Source organism: Equus asinus, chromosome 20, assembly GCF_041296235.1.
Source record: "Equus asinus isolate D_3611 breed Donkey chromosome 20, EquAss-T2T_v2, whole genome shotgun sequence".
Taxonomy (NCBI): domain Eukaryota; kingdom Metazoa; phylum Chordata; class Mammalia; order Perissodactyla; family Equidae; genus Equus; species Equus asinus.
In genome coordinates, this window is record NC_091809.1 from 80966261 (window position 1) to 80991741 (window position 25481).

The 25481-nt window shown below is 57.0% G+C and overlaps 2 protein-coding genes across 5 annotated transcripts in view; both read right to left on the minus strand.

The window, feature by feature from the left end:
- MYO7A (myosin VIIA) overlaps positions 1-12723 on the minus strand; it is an 84677-nt gene extending 71954 nt beyond the window's left edge. For 2 of the 4 annotated variants that reach the window (XM_014855808.3, XM_070490590.1), the window contains exons 1-2: positions 12459-12722; positions 10421-10483 (exon numbers count right to left, since the gene is read on the minus strand). In XM_014855808.3, coding sequence (XP_014711294.3) covers positions 10421-10438 — 18 coding nt within the window. In that variant the 5' untranslated portion in view covers positions 10439-10483; positions 12459-12722. Of the gene's footprint in view, positions 1-10420; positions 10484-12458 lie in introns of all 4 variants that reach the window. The other 2 variants (XM_070490591.1, XM_070490592.1) reach the window with 2 other exon arrangements.
- A 2865-nt stretch (positions 12724-15588) lies between these two features.
- The window catches only part of CAPN5 (calpain 5), a 53590-nt gene continuing 43697 nt past the window's right edge, over positions 15589-25481 (minus strand). Inside the window, exons 6-13 of the mRNA XM_014855809.3 lie at positions 24608-24801; positions 23854-23931; positions 22072-22267; positions 21298-21420; positions 19887-20083; positions 18927-19042; positions 18199-18335; positions 15589-17274 (exon numbers count right to left, since the gene is read on the minus strand). Coding sequence (XP_014711295.1) covers positions 17092-17274; positions 18199-18335; positions 18927-19042; positions 19887-20083; positions 21298-21420; positions 22072-22267; positions 23854-23931; positions 24608-24801 — 1224 coding nt within the window. The 3' untranslated portion in view covers positions 15589-17091. The remainder of the gene's footprint in view (positions 17275-18198; positions 18336-18926; positions 19043-19886; positions 20084-21297; positions 21421-22071; positions 22268-23853; positions 23932-24607; positions 24802-25481) is intronic.

Genomic DNA, 25481 nt, shown 5'->3' on the forward strand with positions numbered 1-25481 from the left:
AGCAAACTGGGAAGCCCTGATGGGGTGCCTGGCTGTAAATGGCTCATGGGCCCACAAGGCAAGCTGGAAGCTTCAGCTGTGGGCAGCTGGAGGGCAGGGGTCTCTCTGAGACACCTGTATCCCTGATCCAGCCCAGGACCTGGCTCACAGAAAATGCTTCCACTCAGGGAACAGAGAATAACCAAAATTAAAGACCTCATGAAATAGAGCAAGAAATGGAGGCTCAGAGAGGCTGAGCAAGGAGCTCAGGGCCACACAGCCAACAGAAGTGCCTCAGTGTGCCTGGGTAACTTGAAGCAAGTTCCAGCTTCTCTGATGTCACATGGGTGGCTGGAGCAGAGGCTCTCCCAGTTCCAGAGGCATGATTTCCTAGAATGGGTTTGTTTAAAAGTTCTCAAGGGTCCCGAAAACTGCAGTGGGGCCTCCCCCCAGGGAAGCCAGCACACAGGCACAGTGAACCCTAGTTAAGATCTAGGTTCAGGTCCCAGTTCTGCCAGTATCACTGTGTGACTTTGGGTAAGTCTTTCAGTCTCTCTGGGCCTCAGAGAGGCCTTAAAATGGAAGGAGTCAACGCAGGCAAAGAGGAGAGACCCAGAAAAATGGGAGTTGTCTTTGAGGTCCACCTGACTCCCCACCAGGCATCTGCCCACGGCAGGATCAGTGTTAACTCCCCATGGGGCCTTAGTCCATTATGCCTCTTCCCTCCTCGGTGACAGGGCCTGGGGCTCGGTCCCTGTTTGTGGAATGAAAAGGAGTCTATTTCAGAACATTTACCGCCTCACCCCACCCTGGGACGATGGTTTTATTAGCCCCATTTTCACAGGTGGGGAAGGTGAGCCCACCGACTTGCCAGAGGCGCCTGTGAGCAAGGACTTGTCCTGCTACTAGTCCGCAGGCCAGGCCGCAAAGTCCCCCAGGCATCCCCCGCCCCGTACATCAGGCTGCTCCGCCTGCTCCGACCCCGCAAAGGCAGGGAAGCCCCTCCCCGCCCTGGCCCATCCACCATGCCTGGATGCAAAAGTCACCGCCGCCAGGGAGGGCCGCCGGGGCCAAGTTCCCGCTGGGACAGCATGCGGCTCCGGAGTGTCCCCGTGTGCGTGCACCCTGGGGCTCTGTGACCCTGAGGCCCGCCTGGCTCCTGAGAGGCAGGGAAACTGAGGCCCGAGGCGGGGTCTCCGGGGTGCGCCCACCCGCTCTCGGCCCGGGTCTCACCGGCATGACCGCGTAGGTCTTCAACGCCTGGTTCAGGCTGCGCACCAGCGCCCACTTGCCGGGCGGCCTGGCGCGCGCCCCTGGGTTGGCGGGGTCCGCGGGGTCGGCGGGGTCCGCGGGGGGCTCCATGGCGCGGAGGGTCTGGCGGCGGCCACGGCGGCCGCAGGGCTCGGGCTCCCTAATTCACCTGATCCCGCGCGCGCCGCCAGCCGGGGAACCCTAGACCCGGCCATCTGCCGCGGGCCCATGGCGACGGCAGCTTAGGTGACGCCTGCGGGCGGGAACGCGGAGGGGGCGCCCGCCCCGCCCCGGCCCCCTCCCGTCTCGGCGGGACCCCCAACACCCCAACATGGTCGGGATTCCCGGCCGGCTTCACCCGGGCCTCTCGAGCTGCGGGCCCCGGCACAAACGAGGCGCCTGGAACTCATCTTGACTGCGGTTTTGGAGGAAATCAGTACTTCTTCCGTGGAGAGAAACATGGGGAGGTAATGGAGTAGAACACAGTAACCTCTGTGAATTCTTAAGACTCAAGGGAAAGGTGCATCAGAAATCTTTCTAGCTCACTGGCTCCCCTGGGGAGTGAGGACATATAAAAATCTTCCTGGGGTCGCAAGACTTTGGAGGGAAACCCCTTGAAGACGCTGGCGCTGGTCCTCACCCGGCCTCTGGGGCCGGCTAGGAGGTGATGGCCAGCCTGCAGAGGAGGCCCTGAGGCCTGGGGGAGGGAGCTCCCGGGTTCAGGACAGTGAGCTACCCCTGATGGCTCAGAGCTCACCCCACAGAGGACGTCTAGCTGGGCTCCTGTGTCCTGGCAGCCACACAGGGCTGGACACCAGGCTTGGGTCCATGCTGGGCCATGAGCCACAGCAGCCACCATCCCATCCAGAGGGTGTGGAATGCCCAGGCCCTGTGATCCCCTCCCACTCCTGCCTTCTCTCCTCTCCCCACTTATCTTTCTCTTCCTCCCCTCTTGCCTCCTTCTTTCTCTTCTCTCTTCCAGGCCTCTTGTTTTTGGAATTGTCTGGAATCCTGGAAGCCCAGCTGCTCCCACAACAAACAAGCAAACTGTGGTGGGAGGTAGGGGGATGGCACAGAGACAGCCATGCCTTGCACAGGACTCGGAGCTGCCCCGCTAGCCCCCGCCACCTTCTACCCGGCCCCTGTCCCAGCCTCGGGGACCCCAGTGCTCTGCCACCCAGTCCAACACGGACTGACGGCAGGAATTCCCACCCACCTCCTGCGCCCTCAGGGCCCCTGCTCCCAGGAGGGGTCCTTCCCTCCGTCAAGCCCAGAACCAGCAACCCCCCATCCACGGGAGTCCACAGGCACAGGACTCAGACCCTCAGACAGAGGAGGTGCCGGTGGTGGGCTTCCAGCATGCTTTCATCCATCCACATAACCACCCTTCACGGGCTCAGACTAAAGCTTAGGGGACACCGTCCTCCAAGCTCCCAGTCTGGGGGTGGACAGACCCGGACACAGATAAGCATGGTGCCACCAGGTAGGGGGCGGATTAGCCCTGGAGAGACGGGATAGTATGGCCACTAAGAGGTTGGAACTCCAGAGGCAGACAGCTTAGGTTCAATTCTAGCTAGGCCACTCATAGGCAGTGTGACCTTGGGCAAGTACCTCACCCTCTCTGTGCCTTTGTTCCCTCATCTGTCCAATGACAGAGTAACTCATGAGGCACTCGTGACGATTAAACAGGAGAACGTGTGTAACTCAGATGTGCCTGTTAGAGCAAATGCTGTATGAGTGTTGGTTATTATTAACTGAGCAAGTCATGTGACTGGTGACACTTGAGTGATGTGATTTTTCAGGCAGACATGAAGGGGAAGGGCGTTCCAGAAGAAGGAACAGCCGAGCACAGAGAAGCAGAGGTAAGAAGGAAGCAGTGGCGAAGGAGGTCTGGTGGATGGAGAGAGGCGTGGTGGGGGAGAGTCAGCAAAGTGCTGAGAACCTGGCCCTGCCTGACCCAGACCCACGGCTCGAGCCCCTGCACCCAGGCCACCTGGAAACTGAGGCCGGGGAATAGACCCCTTCCCTGCAGGGGGCCTGCATGCCAGGTCCGGGCGGCTAGTCTAATGGCCCCGTGACCTGCTCTGGCATCACACCACAGCCTCCCCCAGAACCAGGGCTGCCTGCTGCTCCAGCCGCATCTCCTGCTGCCCTGGCCACAGGGGTTAGGACCTCCATATCTTCACCTTTGCTTATTCTGAGCCGTGTGTCAGGAATGCTTCACCCCACTATCCTGTTCCCTGCTCCCACCCACCCACCAAGGCTCCACTGAGCCATGTGCCCTCCCTGGTCCCCACACCCTCTCCCCACTACCTTCCTTTCTGCACTCCCTTGGCACCTTATGTAGACCCATGGTGCTGCCCTCACCCCACCACACCACCCTCCAGTCCATTTCTGGCCACCCATTTTACAGATGGGGAAACTGAGGTTCAGAGGAGGGCAAAGGGACCTACTCAAGGATACATAGAAAGTTGGGACAAAAAGCTTTCAGGAAATAACTGTGCCAACTATCACCAGCAAGTGACGTCAGCAAAGATGGCAGAGTAGGGAACCCCAAGAACCCATCCCTCTGCAGAAATACCAAAAAACGTGGCCAAAACTGTCAGAATCAACTTTGCTGGAACTCTAGAAAATAGTCAAAGGTTCACAGTAATCAACTGAACATTTAATGAAGAGAAAGGTGACTGAAACCCAACAGGAGAGCTTTGTGGTGTTTTAACCTCCCCATCCCCCCACCCCACACCCCACCCCTGCCTTGGTGGCAGTCTTGAAGATGGCAGCCTGCATCCCTGGTGTGGGTGCTTGGGGCCAGAGGGAGCAGAACAGACTTTGTTATCAAAGAATCGTGATTGTTTTAACCTGTCTGGGGGCTCTCTGAAGGAATAGTACAAAGAGCTGGCCTTATTTCCCTAACTTGGAAATCCTGCAGGATGGAGAAGCAGCTATGGAGGACATTGGTCAAAAACATCCAAAGGCAAATGAACTACCCACTAGCATCTGGGGAATAAAAAAATCAGTTGCAGTAAACAATAGACATTCCAAAAAGCCTGGAGGAAAGGCAGGGGAGTGAGATGCTTCGGGGAATAAGGGCTTTGAAAAACTCCTACATATACTGGGGGATCTAGAAGACCACCTACATGCCCAGGGTTGGACGAATGTTCAGAAAAACACCCAAGGAGACCCTAAGCTCTCCCCTCTGGCTGACCGTCAAGCTCCATGCAGACAGGAAGTGAAGGCTAAGGCAGAGCTGTAAATGGCCTGACTGAGCGTTGAAGGCGTGCGCCGACACACAGAGCCCAGCTGCAAAGACTGAGGTTGGTGCTCTGGGGTTTTTTTGGCTCCAGGTGTTTTAGAGACTTCAGTGACCACAGGGAACAAAGAAGACAGTCTTCACAAAAATGCTTTAGAAAAGTCACTAAACAAAACCACAGCTCACAGCAAACAGCGACAACAAACCTGGGGACAGGGGAGAATCTAACTTCCAGAGTTATCATCGTTATAATATTCAAACTGTCCAGTTTCAAAAAAAAATTATGAGGTATGCAAAGAAATGAGAAAGTATGGCCCGTTCACAGGAAAAAAAGAAATTACTAGAACCTTTCTCTGAGGAAGCTGAGATGTTGAACTTAATAGACAGAGCCTTTAATCCACTCTCTTAAACATGTTCAGGGTGCTGAAGGGAACCAGAACAGCATCTCACCAAATACAGAATGTCAATAAAGAGACAGAACTATTAAAAAGGGCCAAATAGAAATCCTGGAGGTGAAAAGTGCAATAACTGATACAAAAAATTAACTAGAGGGTGAACAGCAGATTTGAACAGGCAGAAGGAAGAATCAGAAACACTTGAAGAGGGGCCGGCCCGGTGGCACAGGGGTTAAGAGCACACATTCTGCTTCAGCAGTCTGGGGTTTGCTGGTTCAGATCCCGGGTGCGGACATGGCACTGCTTGGCACACCATGCTGTGGTAGGCGTCCCACGTATAAAGTAGAGGAAGATGGGCACGGATGTTAGCTCAGGGCCAGTCTTCCTCAGCAAAAAGAGGAGGATTGGCAGCAGATGTTTGCTCAGGGCTAATCTTCCTCAAAAAACAGAAAAAAAACACTTGAAGAGGTTAATTGAGGTTGTCCAGTCTGAGGAGTAGAAAGGAAAAAAGGATTAAGAAAAATGAGCAGAGGGGGGTGGCCCCATGGCCGAGTGGTTAAATTCGTGCACTCTACTTCAGCGGCCCAGGGTTTCACCAGTTCAAATCCTGGGCACGGACATGGCACTGCTCATCAGGCCATGCTGAGGTGGCGTCCCACGTGCCATAACTAGAAGGACCCACAGCTAAAAAAAAAATACACAACTATGTGCCAGGGGGCTTTGGGGGGGGGGGGAATGAAAAATAAAATCTTTAAAAAAGAAAAATGAGCAGAGCCTAAGAAACCTGTGGGACGAACATCAAGTGGACCAACATATGCATAATGGGAATCCCAGAAGAAGAGAGAGAAAGGGGCAGGAAGACTATTTCAAGAAACAATGGCCCAAAACTTCCTAACCTTGATGAAAAATGTAAGTCTGTAAATCCAGAAAGCCCAAGAAATTCTGAGTATGATAAACTCAAAAAGAGCCACACTGAGACACATTATAATCAAACTGTTAAAAGACGAAGACAAAGCAGTGAGAGAGAAGTGACTCATTGTATACAAAGGATCTTCAATGTGATTAATAGCTGATTTCTCATCAGATACCACAGAGGCCAAGAGGCAGTGGTATGACTTATTTAAAGCATTGAAAGAAAAACAAAACAAAGCAAAACACTGTCAAAAAAAATTCTACATCTGGCCAAACTATCCTTCGAAAGTGAAAGAGACCCCTAATGTGATGGTATTAGGAGGTGAGGCATCTGGGAGGTGGTCAGGTCACATGGGTGGAGCCCTTATGAATGGGATTTGTGCCCTTATAAAAGAGACCCCAGAAAGCTCCCTCATCCCCTTCCGCCATGTGAGGACACAGGGAACAAGGAAGCGGACCCTCAGCAGACACCCAATCTGCCAGCACCTTGATCTTGGATTTCCCAGGCTCTAGAACTCTAAGAAATAAACTTCTGTCATTTATTTCAAAAAAGTAAATAAATAAAAAGTGAAAGAGAAACTAAGATATTCCCAGATAAACAAAAGCTGAGGGAGTTTGTCACCAGTAGACCTGCCCTACGAGAAATGCTAAAAGTAGTCCTTCAGGCTGCAATGAAGGGGCGCTGGACAGGAACTCCCAGCCACCCGAAGAAATCAAGCACCTGGGAAAGGCAACGACAAAGGTAAATATAGAAGCCAGCATTATTGCTACTTTTGTTTGTAACTCCTCTTTTTTTCCTGTATGATTTAAAAGACAAATGCATAAAACAATAATTACAAATCTATGTCAATGGACACATAGTATCTAAAGATGTAATTTCTGACAATAACAATATAAAGGGAGAGAGATGGAGCTGTCTAGGAGCAGAGTTTTTATGTACGATTGAAGCTAAGTTGGCATTAACTCCCACTAGATTGTTCTAAATGTAAGATGTTAATTGTGAACCCTGGGCAACCCCTAGAATATAGGTATACAGAGAGGAAGTGAGAAAGAAATCAAAACAGTGCACTGGGGGAAAAATCAGTTAAACACAAAAGAAGGCAGTAATAGAGGAATTGAAAGAAAAAAGATATGACATATAGAAAAACATAGCACAATGGCAGAAGTAAGTCTTTAAATGGAAATGAATTAAACTCTCCAATTAAAAGGTAGAGGTTGGCAGACTAGGTTAAAAAAACCCCCAAAAACCCATGATCCAACTAAATGGTATCTACAAGAGACTTATTTTAGATCCAAAGACACAAAATAGGTTGAAAGTGAAAGAATAGAAAAATCTGTTCCATGCAAATAGTAACCAAAAGAGAGCCGGGGGCCTATACTGATATAGGCTATATGAAATAGGTTTTAAGATAAAAATTGTTAGAAGAGACAGAGAAGGATATTATATTTTAATAAAAGGGTCAAACCAGCTGTTACCAATAGCCCACAGTTTATCTTTAAACTTCCCTCTGCCCGTGAATCTGGGCAAAGTACATCCAGTCCCTAGTCTGGCCCCACCACGCAGCCGGAAATCGTGTCCTGCTGAAACACAGCAGCCCTCCGTGAGGTCCTTAAAGAAGTGGGTGGTGTGCACCACGCATCTCTGGGTTCTTGCAAGCACCAGCTGGCCTTGCAACCTGGGGCAAGTCCCTCCTCCTGAGACTTCAGTCCCCCATCTGTATGTGAGAAGCTACTGCAATAGCCTCAGAGCCTCCCCTGAACACTCCCCACACACCCACCCACCCAGCCACTTCAGGCAGGGCAGAAGAGCCCCATCCCCAGGCTGCCCCCTGCTCCTGGACTCCTGCTGTCACAGTTCTGCTCACACGCACCCTTGCTGTGTTTCTGAGCCACCTCCCTCTCTGGTCTAGGATCTCCTCCAGGCCAGGGAGCAGTCAATTTATCTCTGCGTCCTTGGTGCCCAGCCTGGTCAGAGAAGAGACTCAGTGCCGCTTTGCTGGGTGGGTGAGTGAGAACATGGCTGGAGGAGGTGGCTGCTGGCACACTAGCAATCTCCAACCCCCCACCCCCCCAGCCAACTTCCAAAGCCATCAACACGATGCATCTGCCCAGACTGCCACCGGGTTCCTAGGAAAGAGCCCATGCTCTGCAAATGCCACCAGACAGGGGCAGTCTGACCTCTCCTCCCTTAAGCCCTGTGCCTGCTCCTTGTGCCACACCCTGTGCCCTGCACAGCAGCCCCCTGCCAAGATCTGCTGTCCCAGCCTGCTGCCCCCTCACGAGCGTGGCTCTCTACCCTGTCTGGACCTGCCCCAGCTTACGTCTAAATTACCCTATCTGGGCTTCGGTTTCTTCACCTGTGATATGGGCACAAAGATGCCTACCTCACAGCCTCATGATGATAAAACGGGATCATGTATAGAGAGTGCCCGGCACATAGCAGGACCAATGTGGATGCTACTTTTGAAGACTTGTAACCCTCAACAAATGAATAAAGTTTTTTCACTGGTGAAGAGATTTTGATCCTTAGCTCACCTTTATGAAGGTGTTTCCTGTGCCTGGTACCCTGTGGGGGCTCAGAAAGGCTTGCATGATGGATAGATGGATGGATAGACGGATGGCTGGGTGGATGAATGAGTGGAAGGAGGGAGGCGTGAATCTCTGTCACTGATATGTCCCATATGGGGACACTCTACACGTGGGGGAAAAGCATCGTATCCTTTGAGGTCCCCTGAGATTTTTATCCCAAATAAAGTGAGGGGGAGGAAAGAATGGGGAACTCTCATACATAATATGATTTTATTAATAGTAGTCATCATGGCAGCTAACCTCTATTGAATGGTGTCCAGCATTGGGCTGAGCACGGTACCTGCACTATGACATTTCATTCTCAAACATCCCTTTGAAGCAGGTACCACTGTCTGCCCTACCCCCTCAGACCAAATGAGGCTGTAATCACATTATTTGTTCATTCTGAGTGGGCTGGTGCCAGGGCTGAGGAGACAGTGGGAGCGGGATGAAGGCCGTCCCCCATTTCCAGGCTCCCCAGGAGGTGCTGGGTGAGCAGGGGAAGAAGGTGGGGTGATCCGGACTGCAAAGTGGGCAGGGCAGGGCAGCTCCCAAAGGCAGCAGTGGCCACGGTGAGGCCTAACGAGAAGCCGGCCAGAAAAGGGGCGACAGAACGTTCTGGGCAGACAGCCAGGACGTGAGAGAGCACGTGGGTCTCTCAAGACAGGAAGGAGTGGCAGGATGAGGGAGGGGCACGCAGCCCCAGGAGGCAGGTGAAAGAAGAAGCACCTTGATTGATCCCCTGTGAGGCATTTTGTCTTCACAACAGCCATCCCGGGACAGGACGGCGGAGCCCAGGTGTGTGGGCTCTGCCTGGGGCGCTGCACAGCTGGCTGGCTTCCCAGCGCTGGGACCCTTTTCAGGACAGAAGAAGTAACAGAAGTGGACTTTCCCTGCGAGGGGTGGGCAGAGCCGCATTCACCTGCAGACACCGCACCCAGCAGAGGCCGCCCACAGGGTGAGGTGGGCCGGCGCTCAGAGGGGGCAGGGGTGGGGAAGGGCTTGTCACCAGAGGTCTGCATCAGAGGCGCCCAAGGAAAACACCCTCGGATGGCTCTGGGGGCCCAGGCCCTCCCTCTGGAGGGCTGCGCATGCCCCCACTCTCCCAGCCCCGCCTGCAGCCTCGGCCCTGGCACACAGCCAACACTCAGTGACAGCGGCTTCCTTTCCATTGGTCCTGGCCGTCTCTGATGGGCCTTTGAACAGGCTCTCAGGCCAAGGGGCTCTGGAGGGGTCTCCTCCAGCCCTGGGATGGAAGACTGTCTATCCCGATACTGCCCGATGCCCACCTTCTCACGTGCACACACTCACACACAAACACATCTGCAAGACAAGGCTGCCCAGTGGCCTGTGATGGGCCCAGAGGACACAAAGCCACTGGTCAAGCCCCCACAGCACACTCCCCCGCCAGCCCAGGGGCCTGGTGCCAGGCCCAGCTGGCTCAGGGCCCACATTCCTGGCTCTGGGGACCAGGAGCTCATTAGAGCCGCAGGCTGATCACGGGGAAGGGCTGAGGGTCTGGGGCCAGCGGGGCCCTGGGAAGAAGGGGGTGGAGCACTCAGCTGGGGACAGCACCTCCGCTTCTTCCCCACATGACCCCAGGGGGCTCCGGCTCCTGCCGTGTCATCTCTCACTCACTGCTCCCCAGTTAGGCTCAAGGCCCTTCCTGGTCTGGCTTCAGTAGACCTGCCAACTTTTCTTCCCCTTCCCCAAGGGCTTTCCCACATCTCGGCCTTTGCACATACTGTTCCACTGCCTGAAATGCCTGGGGATTGAGATGTATGTAAATAAATAATTTCTACCCAGTGTGGGGAGTGCGGTGAGAAAGGTAGGTCCCCACAGATATATCAGAGGGAGGAGTTCTAGACTGGGCCTGGAAGAGTCAGGAAAAGTTTCACAGCTGGGTTTTGAAGCATAGATAGGAGTTTTCTAAAAGAAAGGATTGGAGAAGGTGTGCTATAGCTAAGCACATGAATGAGGGAATCACAGACGGGGCCGGATAAGCTCCCCAACCAGGGCTTCTGGCACAGAGAGGTGCAGGCCAGTGGGGCGCGGGAGCACTCACCTGCTGCAGGATCACCATTGTCCTTTGCCAGATGCTCCTGTGGCCTGCCTGGCCAACACGGTTCTGCGCAGGGAGAGACCATGTCACACTTCTGAACAGGCCAGCCTGCCAGCCTTGAGCCTGCCTGGGGTCTTCCCAAAGCCCCAACCCCTCTGCCTTCGGGGGCACCCTCCCCTTGGGCCATAACCAAGCCTGTGTGACCTGAGCCTCGGCCACTGTCACCAGCTCCCCTGCCCAGAGCAGCTGAGCTCTTCTCTTGGCCACTGTCATTCAGAGATTCCCAAAGGGCTCTCAGGAAGTTGCAAGTCCAGGCCCCTCCCCTGGACATATGGGCCAAGGGCCCAGAGAGGGACCAAGACTTGCCCAAGATCACACAGCAGGACAGGGCAAGTTCAGACCTAGAACTTGGTCTCTGGCCCCCAGATCAGGGCTGCCCCAGGACTGCGGGTGATGGGGGCAGCCGGGCCCAAAAGAAGGGTCACAAGCCGAGCATGACCAGCTCATGGCACGCCCTGCCTAAAACCCTTCCAGAGCACCCACTGCCCTCAGAGTGAAGGCTTTAAGCTCCCCAGTCTGGCCCAGCACTGTGTGGCTCCTGCTGATGTCTCAGTCTTGCCTCTCACTGCTGTCTTCCTTCCCCACACCTGCGCTTGGGCCCTCCTCAGCCCTCACTATTCCGGACACGTGCCATCCCTTTTCATACTTCCTGGCCTTTGCATACACTGGCCCCTCCACCTGGAATTCTGACTGGTAAATTCCCACCAAAGCTTCATGGCTCAGTTCAGATGGTACCTCCTCCGGGAAGCCTTCCCTGACCACCCCCAGGCTGCCAAGAGCCCCGATGTTTCCCTCTATCCAGCCCTGACTATACACATTATGTTGTCTGGCTGAGGTCTGTCCGCACCTCTACCCCCAAAGTTGGGGAAGTGATCTAGGGGTTCAGCTGTCGCCTCACACAGCACAGGACCAGGCCCAGAGGTGGCTCAGGAAGGGTCTGTGGGGTGGAGTGTGGTGATCCAGGGCAGCCCCAGCCCACAGGCCCTGGCATGAGGCCCCTCTGGCCCCCTCCCCGCTCCCCAGGATGAGCATCAATTTTTCACAAGGCCCATTCAGAGGCGCCGGGGCATTCGATCCTCTGCCCATGACACTGCCTGACACCTGAGCCCTGACCCCTGCCCCGGAGCTCTGGGACACAGAGGGCACACGGTGCTTCCAGAGGCCTGCACCCGGCCGGGGCTCCTGGCAGGGCTGGGAATCAGGGGACTGCCATGGGGAGCTATGTCCGAAGACGATGCCCAGCCGTCGTGCTGGCATCCTGTGCCAGCATGAGCCACCAGGGCCAGGGAACAGAACCAGGGTTTTTGTTAAAGAAAACCCAGATTTGGGGCTTTGAAGGGGTAGAAGGAGTTGGCAAAAGCTTAGAATTTAAGGGCCACACATAAGGAAAAAGCTACAAGATAGACATCTTTTTTTTCTAAAAATAGGAACTAGTCCATAGTCAAGTAAATTGCTTTTTAAATTGACAGCAAGGAGTGCAGAATTTTATTTGCATTTCTGTGCCCATGCCTGATTTCACCTCCTTCCCACAACAACCCTGGCTGTTGGGGCTTCATATTCCCATTTCACAGATGGGAAATTCGAGGAAAAGAGGCAGGAAATGACTTATCCAGGGAGAGAGAGAAAGAAAAAGATAAAGAGAGGGTTGGAGAGAGGCCAAAGAAGACAGAGACAGGGACAGAGGACTCTCTCTCTGTCACCCCAGCGTGTCTGCCCCGGGCTCACCCTGGTCAGAGACACTTTGATAGACACCATGCCCTTGGCTCTTCCCTTCTCCAGGGTACAAGCCTCCATCTTTCCAGGCTCAGGACAGTTTCATTCGAGAGCTGCAGTGGCTGAGCCCCCAAAGGTGGCAGGAGGTCCAAACCCAGGAGCAAGTGGCTGTCGGGGCAGGGGCTCCAGGGTGGCCCAAGCCCATGGCCCTCCCGAAGGCCGGGAAACCCTTCTCCCAGGACCCGGGACAGCAGACACCCATCCTTACCTGGGGCCCAGCTGCCCGCTTTCAGCTGCCCACCAGCCTGGGTGCAGCTGCCACCTGCACAGAGGGCTCTGGAAGTGGGGTCACAGGTCCAGGACAATCTGCAGACACACGTCCTCTCTCCCTGTGTCTTACTTGTCTCCGGGTCTCTGGGTGCTCCACTGTGTGACTCTCCGTCTCCCTCTCAGTCTCTCCCTTTCTTTCCTACCCAGGGCAGCCAGCCGGCTGGCCAGCACTGCTGCCCTCATCTCCCCACTCCAGAGCCTTCCCCCAGGAGGCGGAGTCCGAGGGGCCTCCAAGGTCTGGGTGCGGTGACATCAGCGTGGGGGGCGGGCTGTGCTGCCCAGGGCTCTGTGCGGAGCACTGGCCGCCCAGCGGGGAGGCAGGGGCGCTGGGGTCTCTCTGGGCTGTGCTGCTGACCAGCAAGGGATCCAGGCCAGGGGCCGCCCGTCCTGGCCTCCTCCGCCTCCTGTCATTTGCAATCAAACACCTGCTCTCTCAGCACCTGGGCAGGAAACTTCACTTGGATCCTGATTTGGTGACCGATTTGCTGAATCTCGGCCGCTGCCCGCCCTCCACCAAGTCCGTTTTCTGCTCTGTAAATGGCTGTTTGAGACTCTGAGAGGAAAGGACCAGGCAGGGCAGGCGGTGGCAAGCCCCACGATCCAGTCCTTTCTCCCTCATGCCAGACCACTTCCCCGAGGGCTCCCCTCAGACGGGCCCCCTAAAGCGCGGCACTTCGCCACTGCCCCCACAACCTGTTCTGGGGGTGGAGGGGCGCGGGCTGTCTGTGATGACCCGGGAAACTTTCTCAAACCAGCCAACTTGGAGCAACCCTGCCTGTCCAAGGGACACACACAAACTGAAGTGAAATGTGTGAGTTTAAAGCGGGGGCGGGGCATAAACAAGGAGTAAACAAAAGGCTGGTTGTTAGCACTGGCAAAGACAGTAACATCGAAGACTCCCGGCTGAGAGGGACCTGGCACTTCCTCGTCACAACCCTTTGCCACGGCCACCCTGGCAGCTGCCCCATCAATGCAGGCCTCTCCTGGGGCAGCTCTAGGCCTGGGTACAGGGAGGCGATCTTTAGGATCTGAGCCTCTGTAACCGGGATGTGTCCACAGGGAAGGGGATGGGGTTGGGGCCCAGCAGGGTCCAACGGCTCAAGTGCGCCACCTGCTGGGCACAGGCACGGCCGCCCCTCGGCGCCCCCAGGGGAGCGAGGCTGACCGTGCAGACTCTGCCTGGGGCTGCAGAAGGGAAGGGACAGCGCCAGGACTTGGCTTCTGCTGGACCGGGGGCTCCAGCAGACCCACAGTCCTGACCCCTGCAGGCCCCTGGCTGCTGGACCGCGCTTGGCCGGGCAGCCCCGACAGGAGTTCCTCCAAACGCTGTCCCGGCTCCTGAACTTGCACCTGCTGTTGGCACTTGGTCCCTCCCACTCCTCCGATTGCCTCTCTTTGCTGAGCCTCCCAGGGCGGCCAGGCCAGTGCTGGCAGCCCTACGCACACAGGAAAACAGGGACGCCGAGAGGACCACGGTACCGAGGCAGAACGCAGGTCTGAGCTGTGAGGGAAGGGCGTGGAGAGGCAGGGAAGTTGGGGGGATGTGGGGTGACCTCCAGATGCCGTAACAGCTACCATCTACTCAACACCCACGCTAAGTGGGTCACAGAATTCATGTCCTTTTCTCATGGTCCTATGGGGAATTCTAGGAATTGGCCTTAATTCATTTCTTTTTCCCTCACTCTCCATCTCAGCGCAATCATTGACTTTTGTCCACTCTACCGTCAAAATTTAACCCAGTTTCTCCCATCGCCACCCCTGGCTTCGTGACTCGAGCCGCCAGCATCTTCCCCTCAACAGCCTCCACCCTGTTCCCCCCACATCCCTCGTGCCCCCACAGGCCCACCTCCTCTTCCTGTGCCCCCCCCATTCCTCAATTCCATTTCACCACTGCATCAGGCAGAGGCCTTCCTGACAGCTCCCAGGACTCCCACACTGCCTCACCAGGGATCCTCTGCGCGGTGGCTGTCAGGACCACAGTGTGCCTATTGGTCTTCCCCACTAGTTTGTTGACTGCCCCTGAGCAGGGACTGTGGCTGGTTGCCCACAGCCCCCGTGCCTGGGATGGTGCTTGGGACGAGTCCAGCAGAAGGAACGACTGAACGATGCTGGTGATCTCTGCTCACAGACGCATGGGACAGGCAGCAGGGCGCAGCCTCCGCCTTAACATCCAAGTCCTCCCTCATGTGTCTCTCTGACCAGAGCAGTCACCCAAGGCTGGGAAACAGTCCCTCCATTGTCCCCTACCCCCAGAGGGACAGACAGACACAGGAAGGTCTTTCTGGGAATGTGGCAATGTTTATTCTGAGAACAGAACAGGTCTCTGCTCTCCTGACCCCCGGGCACCCCTGAGGGGAGCAAAGCCCAGACCGGGTGGTGTGGATGGGAGGCCCCACCCACCTGCAAATGGGGACTCAGGCCTCCATGGGCTGAAGGGTCCATCAGAACCGAGCAACTGCTCTCCCACCTGGAAGAACCCAGTCCCAGCCTGGAATAACATCATCCTCACCTGCCCAGCCCCCAGGGCCTCCTGGGGACCAGGGATCTCCGCCCAGCCAGTAGCCAGCCTGGCCCACGCAGAGGGGCAGAAGGCAAGGGAAGTGTTGCCAAATTGGTTCTGTTGGTGGGGGCAGTGCCCAGCCCCCAGGCTGAAGCCCACACGAGTCTGCCAGTTAGTCCTGGTTTGCCCCGTAGCCCAGGTGGACACGGCTGAGCAAAGACCCAAGTGTTGGCCCCAGAGGCCCCAAGCTGGCTTATCTCGCCCTTCCCTCTTCACACTGACTCAGGAGTCCCCAGTGGAAACAGACACGGAGCAGAGGTGATTACATGAGTGTATAGAGTGTGCACGCATACAGAGATACACAGAGAAAGGGTGTGGTTTTGCCCTTATCCAGCACTTGTTAGGACAGTGCTAACAAACAAGAATCGTTGGCCCCACTCTGCAGAAGGGGGAAATCGAGGCACAGGAGGTTTAAGTGACTTGCTCCTGGTCATGCGCAGAGTCCTGGCCCCAGGCACCGGTTCTCGAAGGGAAGTCCCGGCTTTCGGAAGGAATCCTCTTGTCCTCCTTGTCGTTCAGTTCCCGGCCTCTCATGTGGCCCAAGGCCAGGACACAGGAGCAGAAGTGGCCATGGAGCGAGGAGGCAAAGTCCAGAATCCAGAACCTCCAGCCAGACACTGGACTAACGGCCAGATCTGGAGCCAAAATTCAGCTTCCCAAAAGGATTCCCAGAGGGCCACAGGCATTCCCATTCTTGAACCAGCTGTGCTTCCTCATGACCCGCCCTATGCGGGTCATGGCGCCAGCACTAGCCAAGAACGCGACTGGGGCCAGCTTACAAAACACTCACTACAAAACGCCCTCTTCCTCCCCCGCCTCCAGGCTGCCTCTGAGACGCTGGGACATCCCCTCATCCCTCCCCCAGTGGAGTCGCAATAAAAGCAGAGACCACAGGAGTTGGAGTTTAAGGAGGAAAAAGGGCTCAGACTTTCAGCCTGCCTTAAAAACCCCTGGTTAAAATTGAGTTTTAAAACAGAAAGAATATAAAATGTTGAGGACTAAAAGTAACATTTTGGTCCTGGCAGCAAGAGGCCTGTGGCCTCTCTGGCTGCATCTTGGGGGGAATGTTGGTGGAGGGGCCTCTGGTCAGGCGATGGATTTACCCATCTCTCACCAAGCCCAATGGGTCTCGCAGTAGAAGGGGGTCCCCATGCCGCCCCCCCAACCCCCTCACCCACTCCTTCTGGCCTCAGGGCAGTGGAGGCAGGAAGAGGCCCTTCTCCACACTGTCACCACCTCTCCAGGGACCTTACCCCAGGGGCTGGGAGGCAACCAGAGCCTGGAATGAGAGGGTAGCCGCAGCCCCTCCTGGCACCTGGGCACCTTCCTTTGAGAGGACCTGAGAGCAGAGGCGAGGCCCAGGACGGAGCCCGGATCTCCGGGGGCTGTGGGGGTTGGGGGGGCCCAGCTCCTGCTAGGGGCTCACAGGCATCATTTACTCATTTGGCAAATCTCTGCTGAATAAATAAATGGATGGGATGAGAGAATGAACGGATGTCACCTGTCTATCTCCCAGATTCCAGCCTGAGCAGGAACCCAGCAAGAGCCAAGAGTCTTTTCAAGGTGGTTGGAAAACCAGGTGTAGGTGACAGAGAAAGCAAGGTCTGGGACATGGGAGCAGGCCCAGGACACGAGGGGCAAGAGTGGGGCTGGGGGACTTGGCAGTTGGTGTGTAAACAAGTGACATCTTCTTGGCACTCCATCGGCAGACAGCAGGGCCTTGGGAAAATGTTTTCAACGGATAAGAGTCCCTTAGTGGTGGTGACAGGTGGGGTAAGGAGGGCTATTTTGAATCTCAGGGAAGAAGACTCCTCCATAAGAAGGGGATGCCTTGTGGTCTTGGGGACACTGAGGCCCAGAGAGGGACAGAGACCTCCCCAGGTCACACAGCAAGTCAGTGGAAAAGTTGGGAAAAGGACCCCAGTGTCCTGGCTCCCAGGCTAGTCCCTGGCCTGGTTGGGGACATGCAGGTGGTGGTGAGAGCTGTGGGGGCCAGGTGGGCGGGCAGGAGTCAGACAGCCCTAAGGGAGGCACTGCTCAGTACGCGCACAGCAATTGTGCCTGGCAGGTCACTGCACTGCCCGTTGTTGCGGTCCTGGAGGCGGAGGGTGTGCAGGGCCTGGAGGTCGTCCGGGTCAGCCTTCAGGCACACCTGGCCCAGGAACTCGTCCTTCAGGACTCGGTGGTTCCAGATCTGGGGGGAGACAGAGATCATGGGGTGCATCTCCAAGACCAGGAGCACAGGTTTGTGGGGTGCTGGCAGCAGTGGCAGGGCCTTGGATCCCCTTCTGCAGGGCAAGCCCGGCTGAGGAAGAGGAGACTGGCACTGCCTCGGGCTCCCCAGGACCTCGAGCCAGACTATGCCCCTTCTGGAGCCTCGGGCTTGCTCCCAGCTGTCAAGGCCCCCTTCACATATAAAGCTAAATCTATTATTACTAGCTCTGCTATTGACCTTGGGTGACCTTGGACACATGATACACCCTCTGCCTGGTTTCCTCATCTGTAATATGAGGGTTGGATCAATGGCCTCTAAGGGCCCTTCTAGCCCTGACATCTACAGGTCTGTGATTTGATCCAGTGGGACCCAGTGGCTCCCCCGGGGCACCCAAGTATTTGTTTACAGACGGTTCTCACCCAGAGACACGGTGGCCTGGGCCTGGGGGACAGAGGGCTTCCTGCTAATGAGCTCAGAATTGTTGTCACTGGCCACCTTAGCCTGAGAGGGGAGGTCCCCTGTTCTCAGGAAACAGCCACCTGCACCATACGCCGTCTCAGTGCCGCTTTTGCAGGTAAACCCACCGACGCGGGATTTAAGGAACAGTTCCAAAGGCTTTGGGGCAAGGTTGGCAGAGATGACCACTGTCACTGACCAGAAGACTGACCCTGGTGGGGTCAGAATCACACCGGCTAATCCGCTCACCCCACAGAGGGGAGGCAGGGGCACCAGGAGGCACAGGCAAGAGAATTCCCAAGGCCACAAGTGTCAGGGACAGAGTGGGAACCAGAACCCAGCATTCCTGGGTCCCCATCAAGGCTCTGTCACCCTGGGCCCTGCCCCTCTGAGTGGGGAGGCATCAGGCTGGGGGCCCAGAAGGGGCCCCAGGACGGGTGGGCTCACCTGGATGGTGATGGACTGGCCCGGCTTCTTGCGATAGAAGATGCCTTTCACATTGTACTCGGGCTTCGAGGTGCCTTTCTGCACAGCCGAGCGGACTTTGTCCCCCTCACACTTGATGATCACATAAGAGTTTGGCTCTGGAGAGACGGAGTGGGCGATGGGGTTAGGGTGGGGGCTGGGGCAGGGCGCAGACGGGACAAACGTCTGGGAAGTGAGATCCCCTACCTGGAGCAGAAGCCTGAGCTCACATATTCAGCAGAAGGGAGACCAGAGTCTGGCCCGCTTCCTGACTTCCAGAGATAGCAGGGACACCCTGGCAATCTCTGGCCTCCAGGCCTTCACCCATGCTCTTCCCCTGCCCAGAACACCTTTCTCTCCTATTCCACGTCACCAGGCTTCATACCTTAACACCTCCTCAGCCTGCAGAAGGCCACCCCCTCCAGGAAGCCCCCCCCCCAGCCCTCCCTCCCAGCTGCCTGTCCTAGGTCTAACTGCCCCACCACACTGGAAGCCACCCAAGAGCCGGGGGCAGAGCTGCTTCCTCTCTCTGCACACAGTTTCATTCCAGGGCTGGGCCCAGAGTGGAAGGAGGTCAGGCAAGAGTTGCTCGCTCAATGAGCAAGACAGGAGAGCTCTGGAGGCTGGGTGTCCGTGGCTGGGGACAGGGGAGAGGGCCCGGGGCGACCTCCCCGGGGAGGAGGGCCAGGGCTTTCCCCGGGCAAGCTCACCTGACGGGGACTCCTTGAGACCAGCAGCCGCCAGGACGTGCACCTGGGTCACCTGCTGGGGGTAGCCGCACAGGGAGCTCCAGCAGGAGCGGGGAGGCTCGTCCAGGCGCAGCTCCCTGGGACAGGGCAGAGGGGAAAGACGGAGAGGGGCCAGGGAGATGGAAGGTGAGGGGGTTCAAGAAGTGGGGAGGGGGAGTGGAGCAGTGTTTAGTCCGGACATTGCTCATCCTGGGCAAACTCCCAACAGCTTCCTGCTGCTCCATCCCCACCCAAGGGGGCCCCATGCTCCCCGACAGGAACAGCAATTTACTGAGCACCTCCTGTGGGCCAAGCCTCTGCTGGCAGTTACAGGTATTGTTTCTAATCCTCACAAAGCCCTGGGAGGCAGGTATTATTATGCCCATTTTACAGATTAGGGAGCATGAGGCTCGCCAGGGAGCAGTGGAGTCTAGACTAGCAGGACTGAGGTACCCTGATCCCACCACAAAAGCTGCCTCCCGGCCTGGGATGTGGGCAGGGAGCACGGAACCTGGGCTACCTCCCAAGGTGGGAGGGCAGTGTGGGACCCACAGGGTCTGCACCCCAGCAGAGCCGGGGATGACTTCAGCAGTCCCCCTAGCCCGACTCTACTGTCCCCCGACCTCCATCCCCAGCTCTGATCCATAAAATGGAGGGGTCAGACCTCCCATTCAGGGTTTGGAAAGAGCAAATGAGATGAGGGAAAGCTTCTTCGTAAACTGTGAAGTAGCGTGCACATGTGAGAAGCTGTTCCTTTATGTGGCCAACAGAGCCTGGGACAGGGGAGCGGGGGAAGGGAGAGGAAGGAGACGGCATTGGGTCAGCCCAGGGAGGCGGGAGGCCTGGGCCCCATGCCTTGGGATGACACTGAACAGCGCCGAGCTGCAGATGCAGGTCAGCCTGGTGCGGACCTCAGCCCTAGCAGCCCTGGGCCCCGCGCACCGGCAGCTGGAGGGCACATCAGTGAAGATTCGGAGCAGGAACTCGCCGGTGTGGCCTGGCTCAAAGGTGGTGGGGATGATGACGTAGCGGCCCTCGGGCTGCTCTGTCCGCAGGAAGACGCTGCGCGAGTTGATGTAGATGGAGCTGGCGGCCCTGTGCTGCAGGCTGTGCATGCGGTACTGGCGGTTCTCCTCCACCTGCAGGGGAGGGAGGGGCCAGGTCACCCAGGGCCCCCCCCAACTCCACCTCGCCCCATCCCACATCCCACATCTCTCCCTCGCAGCTGTGAACAGAGGGACAGAATCCACTTACATGAAGTGCCCAGAACAGGCAAACCTACAGAGACAGAAGTAGACGTGCGTCTGCCGGGCCGGGGGCAGGAAGGCGGATGGGACTGGGTGGTGATGGCTAAAGGGTGTGGGGTTTCTTTTTGGGGCGATGTTCTAAAACTGATTAAGGTGAAGGCTGCACAACTCCATGAATACGCTAAAAGTCATTGTATGCTTTCAATGAGTGAATCGTACAGTATGTGAATCATATCTCAATACAGCTGTTAAAAGGAGGGGGGCGCAATAGGAATCCCCCTGATGACAATGTCCATGGGCTTCTGACCATCACAACAGAATCAATTATTACTGTCTGCCCCGGTCACAGCTCGTGCCCATGAAACGACATGGCCAGCTGCCAGGACATGCTAGACCTTTCCAGAAACAAATGCCACGACAAGCTGTAGTCACATCCGGGAAGCTCACAACACATCAAAGTCACAACACGTCAGCACACAATGAGTGACCAACACGACACGAGCAGCTCTTATGACACAGTGGGAGCACATCAAATGCCAGGGACTCGACTCAGACCACGTGCCTCGCACATTCACGCGATTTCACTGGGTTCTCGGTGTCTGGCAGGTCCTTGGTGTCCCACTACGCTGAGTGTCATCACACACCAGGCATCACAACACGCATAGGGCCGCGGGGCCCAGGCCGGGGGAGTGGCCAGCAGGAAGCCTGCCTGGCTCTGCCCAGGACGCCTCTCCCCAGCGCCCAGGACAGCCTCCAACTCAGGGGGGACGGAGCCCTGAGGGAGGAGAGGCAGGGGCCTCCCAGAGCCCGGCCCCAAACCCCAGCAATCCTCCCCTTTGCCACCCACCAAATAGCCTGTGGGGCTGGGGCAGGAAGAAATCAGGCAGAGAGCTCCCACGGGAGCCAATCCAGGGTGGGCTGGGCCCTCTGTGGGTATTCCAAACAGGACCCATGCCACATGCTCGTGGTGTCAGCCAACGTGGCCAGGGTGGCGGAGTGATGTTGGTGACCAAGGTGTTCTAGAATGTTCTCCTCCAGGCCCAGGCGGCCCAAACTCCAGATCCCTTGCTCTCCTCACCCAGAGCAGGGGTCCCAGCTGACCTCACCTGGTAGATGTCAAAGCCAATGGCCAGATTTTCACCCTTGCCGCCCCGGCGGGTGGACTGTTTCGGCCGCTGCTGGATGCAGATCAACACTTCATCTTCTGGCTTCTTGACGTCAAAGATGTACTACAGGTTCGGCAGAGGAAGAGAAACACCACAGTGAGACCATGCTACTGGCTCCCAGAAGCTGGGCCCAGAGCCGGGCCCCAGCTCAGCTGTGTGAGCCTGCGCAAGCCACATCACCTCTCTGAGCCTCCATCCCTCACCTGTAGGATGGGCCTACAATGCCCACCTTGCATCAGGGTGGGAGGACTCAAGGAGATCACGGATGCTCAGCTCAGAGCCTGCACACAGTTGGTGCTCAATAAAGGCACACCAAGAGTGAAGACTAAGCAGTTGCCGGGGTTGTGACGGAGGAGGCTGCAGGGGAGAGGTCCCTGCGTGGGAGCCCACCTGGCCACATTCCCCAGAAGCAGCAGCGTTGTGTGTGTGGAAACAAGGGGCCGGAGCCCCTGGCTCATCCTCTAAATGTCCCTGTAACTCTGGACAAGGCACTCACGAGTGCTCAGAGCCTCAGGTTTCGCATTTTTAGCTTCTGCGGGTCAGACTGTGAGAGTGGGGCCATGTGACCGCCCAGACGTGCCCATCGCAGCCCCACTGTACAGACAGGTGTGCTGAGGCCCATGGAGGGACATGTGCCTGAGGTCACGCAGGAGTCCACGGCAGGACAGCGGCCAGGGCCCCCGCAGCTGCTCAAGGGTCCCTGAGAACGCCCACCTGCGGGTTCTGGAAGAAGGTGTCCTTGTGGTTGATGCAGCCCCCACTGCGGTTCTGATGCGGGTCCTCGTGGTGCGTCCAGGCGCCGTGCAGCCGGGCCTCCTCCCACGTCTTGTGGATGCTCAGGTAAGATGTGTTGATCAGGCGACACTTGATGATGTCGGTGAAGTATTGGCACAGGTCCTTGAAGGTCATCCTGGGCGCAGCAAGGGGCTGAGCTGGGCAGATCCCCCCCACCCCTCCAGCTGCCCTCCCACTTGCCCCGCGTGCTCTGAACCACGGCCCACACAGGAGCGAGCGTGGACACGGCGTCACTGGGACCCTTCACGTTTCTTTTGGCCTCAGTTTCCTGATTTGTAAAATGGGGATGAACCTAACAACAGCTGCCTATCTCAGAGTTAGTGTAGGAACTAAGTGAGGCGAGAAAAGCACATAGCACAACTTCCGGCAGAAAGAAGGAGCTGGAAAAGGCTGGCTGTTACAATTATTAATAGTATGAATAACTGATGTGTACAGTCCTATAGTTTATAGAGCATGCCTCCATCCATTATCTTCCATAGCTGTTGTGAGGCCTGAATAAGCTGGGGGTAGGAACCCCTCGGTGAGCATGCTGCAGTGGCCAGGATGTCACTGCACACACCTCCAAGAGCCTGGGGATGGGGATGCTCACTCCCTTCAAGGGTACTCATATATGAGAACATGCACGCAGATGCACTAGGTGTGAACACATATGAGAAGGCCTTAGGAAGAAGCCCTTTCCACTGACGAGGGTTTCCTAGTGCCAGGTTTTAATTTGACTGACCCCTGAGGCAGACTGGACAAAGTGGATCTCGTCCACAGGAGCCCAGACCAGAGGGCCTGCAGGGCCTCTTGCAGTGGCTCCCCTGACACTTGCAGGAGGGGTCCTCACTAGGGTGCCAGGATCATTGCCATCTGCCTCTGAGCCGGCCTGGTGCTCTCACAATGTCCACCGCACATGGGGCGCCCCGTATCCATCCAGGAAATGGGTGATTCTCCAAATCAAGTGTCCTGCTGAAGAATGACACTGAGCCTGGCCCAAGACGGGACTGAATGCAGGGTGAATGAATGCAGGAGTGAACGAATGCAGGCTGAATGAATGCAGGAGTGAATGAATGAATGCGGGAGTGAACGAATTCAGGAGAGAATGGATGTAGGAGTGAATAAATGCAGGCTGCACGAATGAATGAATGAACGCAAGAATCATTATTAGGCTCCTTAAGCAAGGCTATCGCCATTTTACCAGCCCACCCCCCACCCGTGTGCCTCCTAAGCTCCCCTCACATCCCCAGCCTCGCTCTTCCCAGACCCAGGCATGCTCTCTTGTCTCTGAGTGGGGCTCTCTCCTTGCCCACCAGGGGCTCCTCAGCACCCCAAGTCTCAGCTTAGGGGCTAGCTCCTCCGTGAGGCCTCTCCTCTCCCCTACCTGCTCTAGATAATCAGGCTGCCAGCATGCCCCTGTCCTCTGGTCAATCCCCCACCGGCTGGCATCCTGGCCCCCTTGCCGAGGGCTCAGCCTGGGTGCCAGAGCAGTCCAGGGTACCCTAAGGTGGGCATGGGGACTGTGGGAATAAAAGGGCCCATTACTGCCCAACTCATCTTATAGAGGAGGAACCAGGCTCAGAGAGATGGCGTGACTTGTCCAAGGGCACACAGCAAGGTGACGGTGGGGCCTTTGCTAGCGCCCTGGCTCCTGCCCCACCAGCCAGTTCTCCCTGCCAACCCACAGGAGGCTCCTTCCCCAGCCTGCGGAAGCACACTCACCAGAACTCGCCGTCGTCCTGCACTGTCATGCCCATCTTCTCCCGCTCACTCTTGCTGACTTGCTGCCACTCCTCTGAGCTGGGATGTGAGCACGGAAGAGGGATGAGGGAGGGGTATGAGAGGAGGGACCCCCCAGGACCACCCTGGCAAGGAAGAGGAGGCACGAGGGACAGCTCGGCACGAAGCCCATCAGTGTGGGTATGGCCAGGGGCACCGAGGCCCAGGGCCAGCCCCTCTACGAGAAGCCCTATCTGCTCACTCCCGCAGGCAACCGTGGCTGCCACCACACCAGGGGCCCAGAGGTCTGGGAGCAAAGCTGCAGGTTGGGGGGCAAGCAAGGGACGACCCTCCATGAGGGGGCTCCGTCACTGGGGACTGGACTCTGCTCCTCTCCTTGCCTCACCAGGGCCAGGAGCCAAGCACAGAGCAGTCACCCCCATCCTCAGCCCTGGTGGCCTCCCTGCCTGCTTTCCTCCCCACTCACTCGCCAGACTGGTCTCTACGGCCCTGCAGGAATCAGCTCATCCCCACCTCCAGGCCTTGGCCCATGCTGAGTCCATCCCCCTACACCCACTCCAAAGGAAGCGTCCTCCTAAGGTCACCCTCCCCCAAATCCTTCAAGGCCCAGCCCCAGTGCCACCTCCTCCAGGAAGCCCACCCCTGTCCTCACCTGAGCCATCAAACCAGGGGCCGTCCCCCTGGGGTCTGCCCTGTGCCTCCTCCCTTCCCCCACCCTCTGTTCCCCGGGCCTCACGTGTCGCTCCAAGGCCCATTCCACTCCCGCTCGCCCCAGGGGTTGCGCAGGCGGATCATGTCCAGCTTCTCCGACTTGAACAAGGTCAGCAGGCCGTGGCCCAGGCGCACCTTGCGCACATCGGTGATGGCGTATGCGTGGCCCTTCACCAGGCCGCATGCCAGGCGGGCCTCCATGTCCTCCGCTGTCACTGCCTGCAGGAGGACACCATTGGCGGGAGGCAGCACTGGGTCAGGCTACAGGACGGGGCGGGAATGGCGGCCCTGCACTAAGGGGCGAGCAGGCTCCTGTGTGGTTAGGGCCCGAGCCTGGGGGGCACAGCCTTCACGGGGCGCTCTGTGAGCAGCAGTGTGGGGCCGAGGAAGAGACTGCAGTATGGTCTATGGTCGGTCCCGTGAGGGGGGTTGGAGTCAACCGGCTCAATGTTGCAAGGCATGGTGGGAATATTTACACCACAGAAGTTAGCAAATGCTGCAAATCAGGGCCTTTTCTTTTTCCAGAGAGCAGTTTATCAATGTGTCACTGGGTCAGCCAACCCTGGGTTCAAATTCTGCCTTCACTGAGCCCCAGCTTTCCCACCCGGAATAAGATGATCCTCTTAAAGCGCCCGGCCCGTGCCAGCAGGCAGGGGGGCTCCCTCCCCTCTTCTGGTCACCTTCTAGCCTCAGACCTTGACGGAGGGACCCTCAGAGGCATCCACACCCATCAGCACAGCATGAGAGGCCCGGGAGAGGGAGATGTTGGTCGGACAGTGTGGGCAAGGCTTTCCTAGTGTGTGAGGGAGTGCGGGACGCCTGTGGGTGGGCTGCCCAGCACAGAGGGGGCTGCACCCTCCAACTGCTCCCTCCTCTCATGAGGCTGAGGGTTTGTTAAA